Source organism: Apodemus sylvaticus, chromosome 3 (assembly GCF_947179515.1).
Source record: "Apodemus sylvaticus chromosome 3, mApoSyl1.1, whole genome shotgun sequence".
NCBI classification, from domain to species: domain Eukaryota; kingdom Metazoa; phylum Chordata; class Mammalia; order Rodentia; family Muridae; genus Apodemus; species Apodemus sylvaticus.
The window spans coordinates 110,892,894-110,905,296 of NC_067474.1; the positions used below are offsets into that span (position 1 = coordinate 110,892,894).

The 12,403-nt window shown below is 39.0% G+C and overlaps 1 protein-coding gene across 2 annotated transcripts in view; it reads right to left on the reverse strand.

Moving 5' to 3' along the window:
* Positions 1–669: 669 nt before the first annotated feature.
* LOC127680964 (cytochrome P450 2J4-like) overlaps positions 670–12,403 on the reverse strand; it is a 47,011-nt gene continuing 35,277 nt past the window's right edge. For both annotated transcript variants that reach the window (XM_052176793.1, XM_052176794.1), the window contains 2 exons: positions 3,399–3,537; positions 670–848 (listed from right to left, as the gene is read on the reverse strand). In XM_052176793.1, the coding sequence (XP_052032753.1) occupies positions 670–848; positions 3,399–3,537 (318 nt within the window). The remainder of the gene's footprint in view (positions 849–3,398; positions 3,538–12,403) is intronic.

A 12,403-nucleotide genomic window follows, 5' to 3' on the forward strand; every position in this document is an offset into this window, starting at 1 on the left:
CAGGACATGAAATCACGAAGAACCAATAAAATTAAAATAAAAAAGGAAACATTTTTGCCACTTACTTTGCCTAACTGAGCAGGGAAACATCTGTGCTCTTTAAGTTTCCAGGACTACTTGGAAGTAGAACTACTTAAGTTAATGAAAGATCTATCATATGGGAGAGGTTTCATGGTCTATTTCTGGGGATGCAATCAGAAACTCAGTTCTGATTCTCTTATTCCCTCTTTGCACTACTTTAGGTTGTCTCTGGACTAGAAGCAAATACAATTGTATCAAGGTAAGAATTAGGCACAGTGATGGCACACTACCTGAGATGTGACTCATGATGGGTTAGCATGTTTAAATCACATAAATAATTACAATTTATTTTTACTTTTTAATTTCTTTTTAATTCAATTTAATGCATTTACTTTATAATGGAAAAGTACTGTCCTTAAAACTTTTAGATGAAAAGGAATGCCACTGAGCTCATAAATGATTTGCCCACTGCCAAATTAAGGGTCTAAGAATGAAGAAATCTGATTCAATTTCTTAGCCCAATTTCTTCAATATTTCTTGAATCACCTTCATTCTGTAACCTCTTTCTCCTCCGATACGAGCAAAGTCCAGAAACTTCAGAACATACACAAGGACTTCCTCTTCTTTTTTCTTTTGTCTTTTTCAGCATCACTGTCTAGGGACAGCACAGAAACGATAGCTGACCGGGGAAAGGGTGATGCTCAATCTGAACTTCATGCTCAGCTTCTCATTGATTGGGGGCTTGAAGGCAAATTTTTGCAAAAGAGCAGTGAAGAAAATGAACAGTTCATGTTTTGCCAGTTGTTCTCCAGGGCAACCTCTCTTTCCTGAGGAACAAAAAGAAAAGATGAGTCACTTTCTCAGCTTTCTTTAGTGTGTCTTTGGACTAGTTTCTCCACTTTCCTACTGCAAATCCTGACCTGACCTCTTGGCTTTGTGTCCAGTTGATATGTCTAAAATCTTGATTTAGCCATTAGGATCTGAGTTTCGTTGATATTTCCTGACCTTTGGAAATACAATATGTTTCAAACTTGTTTTTTCATTGGCCAGCTCAGAAAATTGTCATTTCCCCAGGTATCCTGGTTCTCTCTGTGAATAATGATCTGTAGGAGGTTAAATCTGAAAATGAATTATTCTCATAATTCTAGGAACCATTTCTCTAGGTCACTTCACACCATACACATATGCACACTGTACATGCATCAAAGTGTTTGTGTATATATATATATGTGTGTGTGTGTGTGTGTGTGTGTGTGAGTGAGTGTGTGTGTGTGTGTGTGTGTGTACCTGTCTTCTCATTGGTCTCTCTATTGAATAACTGTGTTTGTATGGGCAGTCACTCATGATCTTGCACTCCAATGTCCTCTTCCTCAAGGGACATCCTTATCAACTATCCCAAAAGCACTACAGCACTCCATTCAATTTCAGTCCCATATTTAAGACCCTATTTGTATGGATGTGTTTGTACATATGTGTGCTCATCACTCATCACAGATATACATGTGTCATGAATACAGATTCCCCAGGACAGACAAAGGTTTTGATACTCAAATGTCATACCTGCTTCTTTATTACAGTAGAGTCCTAACTATTTGGAACGTTCCAAGTTAGCCTAGCCACTGAAAACCAAGAGATAAGTCTTTAAGTACTAGGAATATAAGCACATGCTACTATGATCCACTTTTTAAATGTGAACTGTAAAGGTCATAATAAGTTCTCTATGCTTTCAAGGCAAGTCCTTTAACAAGTGAGATATCAACTTTGCCTTCAAGTGCTTTCTCTCTTCTAAACTAATACATTTTTTGACTAAAAAAGTGGAAAATTAATAAAGGAAACTTATAAAGACTATAACAAACATTTTTAGCTGGTATTAAGATAATACTCTTATATCTTTTCCATTGTCCTCATGGGGTTCCCAACAAGGACATGGTAGCAGGAAAGATAGCATGTGTCCTTCTCTGTAGGTTAATGCATAAGTAACTGCATTGGTTTTAATGGCATTAAACCTTCTAACACTTCCTTATAGATGCATTCTTTGTTATCTGCCTAATAGAAGTCCTTGAGAAATAGCATGAAGGCAAACTAGAAGAGGTGAATTGTAAATGTATGTCTATGATGTCAGTTATCTTATATTAAATCTGTATTTTTGACAACAGCGTTGTGTTTGTCTTCTGTTCCTGTTTCTCCTCTTACCAGTCATGAATAACATGGATTTCCTGAGATTCTCCTGAAAGAATGCATATATCATGATATGCAAAGTTAGGACACAAGATTTGTGACATGACCTGTGGTCCACCACTTCTGTGACTGTGACTAAATCTCTCCTTGTCATGAAGCTAAGCCTTCCTCATTTGGCAACAATGTGAAGTCATTTCCTTGTTCCTGAGCATGGCTGAGAATGTGGGAACTTGTGATTCAGTATGGAGCATCTGATTAAAAATCTGGCATGTGTAATGGGTATTTTTGATTTTACCACAGAAGTTTGAGTGAGAAGACCTTTGAGGTTTCAAAGGCCTTTCCAGAACCCTCCCTCTCTCACCCTCCCTCCCTGTTGGACTTCTCCCCTTTCCCTCTTTCTCTCCTTCTTTCCCTATTCCTATTCCTCATTCCCTCTCTCCTCCATTTCCCTCTCTATACCTCTCTCTGTCTCTGTCTCTGTCTCTGTCTCTGTCTCTCTCTCTCTCTCTCTCTCTCTCTCTCTCTGTGTGTGTGTGTGTGTGTGTGTGTGTGTGTATGTGTACCTGTGGATCCAGAGGTTAACTGCTGGATGTGTGTGTGTGTGTGTGTGTGTGTGTGTGTGTGTGTGTGTGTGTATACCTGTGAATACAGAGGTTAACTGCTCATCTAATACTCCAGTGCCAAGCCACCTGTCTGATTCTTGCAATAAGGATCATGGACTAAATCCTATGGATCTGGAAGCAAGACTCCAATTAAAAATGCTGTCTTTTTTAAGAACTGCTTTGGTCATGCCATCCTCTCACACCAATAAAATAGTAACCAGTTCAGGTACCATCTTGACTGTGACACTATTGGAAAGTGACAGAAAATTAAGTGACTATGCACCTAAAGTAGGTCATTTGAGTCATGTGCCTAAAGTGATAGATACAAACTAGGAGCATCATTTTCCTGTTTCTGTCAACCATGAGGTGACCATGTTCTTCAGTAAACAGTTCTAAAAATTGATAATTGTCACTCCAGGCATAGGCTTAATGGCTGGCTGACCACAGACGAGGGTCCTGAAACAATGGACCACACAAGATCTTGGTTGCAGTGGGTGGAGCTATATGGAAACAGTCAAATCTGAGCAGAGATCTCAAGGGAGAAGAGGATGGAAGGGATGAAGTAGACAGACATGTTTCTTTCTTGCTACTACTCACCCACTGAGAATGGCAGAAAGGATTCTCTCTTCTTAAACTGGCCATTCTCCAAAAAGTGTTCTGGATTAAAGACATCTGGAGTGGCCCACTCTTTGGGGTCCCTATGCAGAGCAGTGAAATTGGCCAGGACTATGGTTCCCTAAAGGAGAAAGCAAAGAGTCGAGGCTTGAAATGTGGAATAGGCATAATCAAGGGATGGAGGTTCCAAATATCCCATGCTTTTTTTTTGTTTTGTTTTTTTTTGTTTTTTTCAAGACAGGGTTTCTCTGTATAGCCCTGGCTGTCCTGGAACTCACTCTGTAGACCAGGCTGGCCTTGAACTCAGAAATCCATCTGCCTCTGCCTCCCAAGTGCTGGGATTACAGGCATGCACCACCAAGCCGGGCTCAAATATCCCATTCCTGTTTACACTCTAAACTCTGCACCAAGTCTCACTCTTAGTTCAGATCAATGATGGGGTTTGTGTCCATAGGATATTCCAGGGCCATTAGGTTTCTTTTCATTACAAAATGGTAGTCTGTGGGAATAGGTAACCATGTGATAGGAAAAAAGACTTTTGAGCATAAAAGGATAAAATAAAGGGGTAAGAGGTGAAAAACCATCAACCTAGCTACTTCCTATCCTGAGGATATGAAAGGTCTGCAAAAGAAATCGTCTGTATTTCATTTCATCTTTACTTCCTAATTCTTAGCCCTCAATAGGGAGCCTCTGAGGCCTGTCCCTCGGCTGTGTCTAAAACACATCAAGCAGGCACAGTAAAAAAAAAATAGCCAGTCTCCCTGACATGTTGCCTGGACTGTCCAGAGTGTGCCTTTACCTAACACTGACTCATCCACCCAACTCTATACCTGAAAAAGTCTTTCCATCTCTCTTAACATTGTCATGTTAATTACTATTTCCCACTGCCACCTTAGAGCAGGCAGCCCCCGTGATCTCCTACCTATATTTGTACCACCACTGACAATGAATATTCCATAAACACAACTTAACCACTCTACATTCAGAACTCCTATCATTTTCTGTACCCACTCTGTAGAATGTTTCCATCATTCTTAGTATAAAGAGACATTAATACTCAAGGGCCAGTTGCGCTAAGTGCCTGAGATGCCATAGGCTGCTTTTTTTTTCTTTAAACTTTTTCTTAAACACCAGTCTTGCATTCACCAGTCTACTTTAAACACTGTTTCCTTTGTTAGGAACTCTCTTCCATCCCTGTGTTGCTTGACTAAAATGTAATAGTTCTTTGATTCTCTGAACTAGCATCTGTTCCTTTAGAATCTATCTTACCCTATCCCAGGTTCTGCTCCTCACTCCAGCATATCTACCTCTTGACAGCCCCAGGGTGCTTTGTTCAGGGCATTCTCATGACTTGTAATCTGGCAATTACATGCTCATCTTGTTCAGGATGTCTTACAAACAGGAAATCTTTATGTGTGTGAGGAATAAAAAATATAACTGTTATACAGGGTGGGAAGCTCTGCTTGTAGGATACCTATTCCTGTGATTGCTGCACACTATTCTGTGTGATGGATTGCACTGCACTCTAGAAATGTAGAAATCCATACTATGAGAGATTAACAATTTTCTTAGAGTCTGACAATGGGTAGAGATGCAGACACTTCTAGAACTATGTCCTAGTAAGGTCAACACCATGACTCTTTGCTTCACTTACATATAATATTGTTAGATTGTCATTGTTTAGAGCTGATGTTATTGTTGAAATTGAAGATCCGTGGTAAAAATGAACATGTTGGTGCTGTCTGTTTCCCTGGGTTAAAGGCATGGTTGTATTTGTATTTCTGTGATCCCAACTCTTCTGATCCCAACTCTGAAGACTTTCCTCAGAACAACTCATTCTGTGGTTCTAAGACAAAGCATTACAGATTTGCAGAGGCTCTGTCTGGTAGTAAATCTCAATTATGGACTTTGCTAATTGATAATTGTCTGGGAGATTGCAAGACACCCAGGAGAGTACCTGTGTGTACATTTCCAGGGTTCATTATCTAATGACAGTAGACTTTCTCTGATATGTGGCACTATCCCCCATGCTGAAGAACTGTGTAGAATAAGTAGGGATGGGAGACAGAATCCTGCCTGCTTCCCTTCTGCTCCCTGGCCATCATTGTGAAGACTACTCTGCTGTACCTCCTCTTGCTGTAATGCTAAGCTGAAATTTCAGGCATTCATTTTGTCACTTCCAAGAAATGTCACTTTTGGGCAATACAGAGTGTACAGAAAGAATGTAACTGATAATTATTTTTCCTTGAACAGAAAGTGTATAACATGTTTTCTGCAGAAATTCTGAGTAGATCTTAGCTGGGGTCTGGGAACTGAGAGACTCTAAGAATGATCCATGAATAAATGTGTGAGGGAGATCTTTCAATGTCTAATATTATAACTCCTAGGCAGAAATATTTGTAACAAGTTTACTCCCAGATCCCAACAATTAAGACATTTAATATTGGAGTAGTAAGAACTTATGTACACAAATGTCACCTAGTCACATATTTTTAATTAATAAAGATCAGATCAATGTTCAAGAAAGGGGTATTAACATATTGTGAAATATATCATCATTTTCAATACATGTTTTCTTGGCAAATATCTGCTTTAATCTATTCCTTTCTTAAAATAAATATTTCACTTCAGAGAAGATTTCTTTGTGAGATAGAAAGATCTCCACTATGGAAAGAATAATCAAATGTTGAACACTCACCTATGACATCACATTTGGCAAAGAAATACTGTTTTGAGCATACATTAGCAATAAGATGTTCTTTGGTAAATAAATTTGATTTTGAATGAACAAATTCAAGACGGGAATCTCCCCTTCTGTACTCTACTTGATTGACAAAAATATCTGCTGAGGTCTATCCTTAGTTTAGAGTGCCCAGGCAAAGCAGGGAATGGTCAAGCACTGATTCAGTAATGACTCAGAGTCAGTAGTGGATGCAAGCTGTAAGTTTAAGTGTTATCTCTTTTCTGGAGGATTCTCATTCTCTGTTACTCTCCTTTCCTTTGCACTTCTTCATTCTTCTCATTCTTTTTCCTTCTTCCATCCAGAGAGCCTGAACCCAAGCTTTTATTTCCTAAAGCTACATCCTCAAGGCTTGGGCCATTGATTTTTAAAAAAATCTTAATTTACATAAATCCTATAAACACTAGACTGTTAGCCCCAACCCCAGCTTCCTTAAAACAGAAACTAAACACAAAGCAAAAAACATGTTTCCTCATAGGTTTTACACAGATAGATGGTACAGATCTTTCCCTTTTCTGGGACAACAGGAAACAGTCTTTAGTAATTATTTTCATGTAAGAGCAAGAGGTCAATAGGACAAAATGGCAACCAACAGATTCGGAAAAGATGTTTACCATTACTACATCCAATAGAGGGATAATATCCAATGTATACAAAGAACTCAAGAAATTAGACTCCAGAGAGTCAACTAACCCTATTAAAAATGGGGTACAGAGCTACACAGGGAATTCTCAACTGAGGAAACTTGAATGGCTCTGAAGCATCTAAAGAAATGTTCAGCATCCTTAGTTATCAGGGAAATGCAAATCAAACCAACACTAAGATTCCACCTTACATCAGTCAGAATGGCAAAGATGAAAAACTCATGGGACAGCAGATGCTGGCTTGGATGTGGAGAAAGAGAAACACTTTTCCATTGTTGGTGGGATTGCAAGCTGGTAAAACCACTCTGGAAATCAATTTGGTGGTTCCTCAGAAAATTAGACATAGTACTACCTAAGGACCCAGCTATACCACTCCTGGGCATATACCCAGAAGATGCTCCAACATGTAATAAGGACACATGCTCCACTGTGTTCATAGCAGCCTTATTTATAATAGCCAGAAGCTGGAAAGAACCCAGATGTCCTTCAACAGAGAAATGGATAAAGAAATTGTGGCATTATACACTATGGAGTGCTATTCAGCTATTAAAAACAATGAATTCATGAAATTCTTAGGGAAATGGATGGAACTAGAAAGTGTCATCCTGAGTAAGGTAACCTAATCACAAAAGAACACACATGGTATGTACTACTGATAAGTGGATGTTAGCCCAAAAGCTCAAAATAAACTAGTTAACATTCACAAACCACAGGAAGCTCAAGAAGAAAAATGACTGAAGTAGGGGTGCTTTGGTTCCTCTGAGAATGGGAACAAAATACAGGAGCAATTATGGAGATAAAGTGTGGAGCAGAGACTGAAGGAGAGGCCACCCAGAGACTGCCCTACCTGCGGATTCATCTTATAAGCGGTCACCAAACCCTGACACTATTATGGAAGACAAGATGTGCATACCTAAAGGAGTCTGTTGTAGTTGTCTCCTGGAGGGGCTCTGCCAGAGCCTTACACATACAGAGGTAGATGCAAGCATCCAAGCTTGGGACTGAGTGTGGGCTCCCCAGTGGAGGAGTTGGAGGGCAGACTGGAGGAGCTGAAGGGGTTTGCAGCCCCATGGGAAGTGGAGGAGTTGGAGGGCAGACTGGAGGAGCTGAAGGGGTTTACAGCCCCATGGGAAGGACATTGATATCTGCCATCCAGGACTCCCAGGAATTAAACCATCAACCAAAAGGGTACACATGCTTCCAGCCAAAAGTGTGGCAGAGTAATGCCTTGTCAGACATCAGTGGGAGGAGAGGTCCTTGGTCCTGTGAAGACTCAATAGATGCCCCAACAAAGGGAAATCAAAGAGGGGTTAGAGTGGATCAGGTGGAGGGGCATATACTTGGAGGCAGGGGGTTGTAGGAGGGGTTGGGGTTTTTTGGGGAGGGGTGAAACTGGGAAAGGTTTTAGCATTTGAAATGTAAATGAAGAATATATTCAATAAAAAAAGAGGAGGATGTGACAGACCAGTAAGGTTAAAATAATTTCTTAAAATGTTTTAAAATTTATCTAAGGAAAATGCTAACTCTCTAATTTCTCTTTAGGAGTTGTTATCTCTGAGTAGCTAGGGATTCAAGTAGTTAGGAAAACAAAGCACTTTTTGTATGCATGGACACCATTTTTATTCTCTAATCTTTGTTTCCTTATCTCAGCAATTCCATGGACTCACATACTCTCTTTCTAATACTTCAAGTTGCTATGAAAATGTAATAGTAACTTTTTTGTCATCTTTTTTTTAAAAAAATTAATCATTACATTTGTTTACATCTCAAATGATGCCCCACTTCCCAGTTATCCTTAAATCCCCCATCTCACATCCACCCTCCCTCCTCCAGCATTCCCCTATGCTGGGGCATCACACCTCCCTGGTATCAAGGGCCTCCCCTCCCATTGCTGTCAGGTAAGGCCATCCTCTGCTACATACGTATCTGGAGCTATGGATCCCTCCAGGTACACTCTTTGCTTGGTGATCACTGGGTGGTCAGACAACTTATTTTCTTCTTCCAGTAGGGTTGCATTCCTCCTCTGCTCCTTCAGTTCTTCTGCCAGTTACCCCATCAGGTTCCCTGAGCTCAGTCCGATGGGTTACTCCAAGCATCAACATCTGCATTGGTCAGATGCTGGCCAGACCTCCCAAGGAAATGCCTCCCTAGGTTTCTGTGAGCAAGTGATTGTTGACCATAACAACAGTGTTGGATTTGATGTCTGAAGATATGATAGATCCACAGGTGGGGACGTCCCTGGTTGGTTCCTCCTTCAGACTCTGTTTCATATTTGTCCTTATTCTTCTTTTGGACAGCAACAATTCTGGACTGTACATTGTATCAAGGGCATTGAGAGCATTTGGGCTAATAGCTACTTATTAGTGAGTACATACCATCTGTGTTCTTTTGTGTGTGGATGCTCATGGATGAACAGGATTAATATAGTAAAAATGGCCATCTTAGCAAAAATGAGTTACAGATTCAATGCAATCCCCATCAAAATTCCAACTCAGTTTTTCATAGAGTTATAAAGAGCAATTCTCAAATTTATTTGGAATAACAAAAAAAGCCTAGGATAGCAAAAAATATCCTCAAACAATAAAAGAACTTCTGGGGAATCAACATCCCTGACCTCAAGCTTTACTATACAGCAATAGCAATAAAAACTGGTACAGAGACAGGCAGGTAGATAAAAGAAATAGAACTGACCACCTAGAAATGAAAACACACACCTATGGTCACTTGATCTTTGAAAAGGAAGCTAAAACAATCCAGTGGCAACAAAGATAACATTTTCAACAAATGGTGTTGGTTCAACTGGTGGTCTATATGCAGAAGAATGCAAATCAATCCATTCTTATCTCATTATAGTAAGCTTAAGTTCAAGTGGATCAAGGACTTCCAAATGAAACCAGATAAACTGAATCTAAAAGAAGAGAAAGTGGGAAGAGCCTCAAATACTTGGTCAACTTCCTGAAAAGAACACCAATGGCTTATGCTTTAAGATCAACAATAGACAAATGGGACCTCATAAAATCGCAAAGCTTCTCTAAGGCAATGGACATTGTCAATAGGACAAAACAGCAACCCAATGTTGGGAAAAGATATGTACCAACCCCATGTGTGATAGACAGCTAATATCCACAATATACAAAGAAGTTAGACTCCAGATAACCAAATAACCCTATTAAAAAAGTGGAGAGCATGGCTAAATAGAGAATTCTCAATCAAGGAATTTGAATGTTTGAGAAGCACCTAAAGAAGTATTCAACATCCTTATTCATCAGGGAAATGAAAATCAAAATACGCCTTAGATTTCACTTCACACCAGTCAGAATGGCTAAGGTAAAAAAAAAAAGTGCAAGTGACAGCAGATGTTGGTGAAGATGTGGGGAGAAAGGAAACTCCTCCATTGCTGGTGGAACTGTAAGCTGGTAAAACCACTCTAGTAATCAGTCTGGTGTTCCAGAGAAAATTGGAAATAGTTCTACCTAGGGACCAAGCTATATCACTCCTGGGCATATACCCAAAAGATGCTCTAACATATAGCAGGGACACATGCTCCACTATATTCATAACAGTTTTATTTATGATAGCCAGAAGCTGGAAACAACCTAGATGTCCCTCAACAGAAGAATGGATACAGAAAATGTGATACATATACACAATGGAGGACTATGCAGTAATTAAAAATAATAATTTCATAAAATTCACAGGCAAATAGATGGAATTAGAAAATATTATCCCAGACACATAAGAACATATATGGTATATGCTCACTAGTAAGTGTATATTAGCCCAAAGGATCACAATGCCCATGATACAATGTACAGTCCAGAATTGTTCCTGTTCAAAAGAAGAACAAGCACAAAAAAATGAAACGGAGTCTGAAGGAGGAGCCAGCTGGGGACTTCCCCACCTGGTGACCTATCATATCTTCAGACATCAAACAAACACTGTTGTTGGTGATCTTTCCATCTTCTGAAGTTGTCATCAATTTCTTTCTTCAGCTTTTTAAAGTTCTCATAATACAGATATTTCACTTGCTTGGTTAGAGTCACACCAAGATATTTTATATTATTTGTGACTATTTTGAAGTGAGTACATACCATGTTGTTTTCCTAATTTCTTTCTTAGCTCTTTAATCCTTTGTGTAGAGAAAGGCTACTGATTTGTTAGAGTTACTTTCATATCCAGCCACTTTGCTGAAGTTGTTTATCAATTGTAGGTGCTCACTGACAGAATTATTTATACTATCATATTATCTGCAAAAAGCCATATTTCCTCCCTTGCAATTTTTATGCCTTTGATCTCTTTTTGTTGTCTAATTGTTCTGGCTAGAACTTTGAGTACTATATTCAACAGGAGGGAGAGTGGACAGCCTTGTCTTGTCTCTGATTTTAATAGGATAGCTTTGAGTTTCTCTCCATTTAGTTTGGTGTTTGTTACTGGTTTGGTGTATATTGCTTTTATTTTTTAGACATAATTTAATACCACTTATTAAAATAGATAAGAATATATAGTATATAACATAAAATAAATACAGCAAGTGAAACTCTTTGTAACATATAATATGGTTAAATATGAAGCTGAAGTTGTTTCTTGTAATAAGGTCTTCTGCTATGGTAAAGTGGGAGGTAAAAGGGAACATTGAAATTGAATGACTGGCACCTTCTTCAGTTATGAAGTTGTCCCCTGCAGCAGTATTTACTGAAATCTTTAAATCATCTGGCCTCTTTTGATTAAAGTCACAAATGATATGGTAATCTTATCCAAATATATCTAGACAGTTGCCAATTATGATTTGTATAATAGACATCGTTTTTGAGAGGTCACTCCCAAATAATGTGTTTATGCAAGTCGGATCCCACAGCACATGAGGGCCAATGTGGACAGATAAGATGTAGATGTCTAGGTGATTCCTGGTAAAGGTTTCAATTTTTAATATCACACAGATGAGCTGTTTTAACAGAAGGTAGTTTGCTTGTGGCATCTTCAGAAGAATACTTTGTATAGCAGAAATTTTTCCAAGCAGAGATTCTTCATCAAGGACACTAAGCCAATTTTCGTATAAATCTGAAGAAAGAAGCTTCCTTGTATATTCCTAATAAAGTCTTTAAAAATGGAAGCTACAATCGGCACAGATTCTTCACTCCAGTTAATCTATTGTTCAGTGTGAGTTTTTCCGAAAAGAATAGGAATATTTGATCTGAATCTTGTCTCTTTTCTGCAATTATGGATAACATATTAAGCATAGTAGAAGGTATAGCATTTGTCCAAGTAAACAATGGGGAGAAATTTATGAAATACCTTTTTTATTGGTGCTGGAGGTATTTGAGAAGTTTCTTGTGGGGTTATACAGACATTGCCTTCTTGTTTCTATGAATCTATAATGCCTTCATAGAGAAGAGGGGTTCCAGACTTGTTGGCAGTGCGTAATGGCCAGGGGTGCCTGTCCTTCCACTGGGGCAGCTGCTGAGTCCATGTTCTGTTTCCTTTATGTTGCTGATGTTAGATGGAGTATTCTAAGACCATGAGGCCTTTGCTCCATGTGGATCAAAATGTGATGTTTCATACTAAACTGAAATTATGTCTATTCTGAATATTTTTGGAGTGTTTTC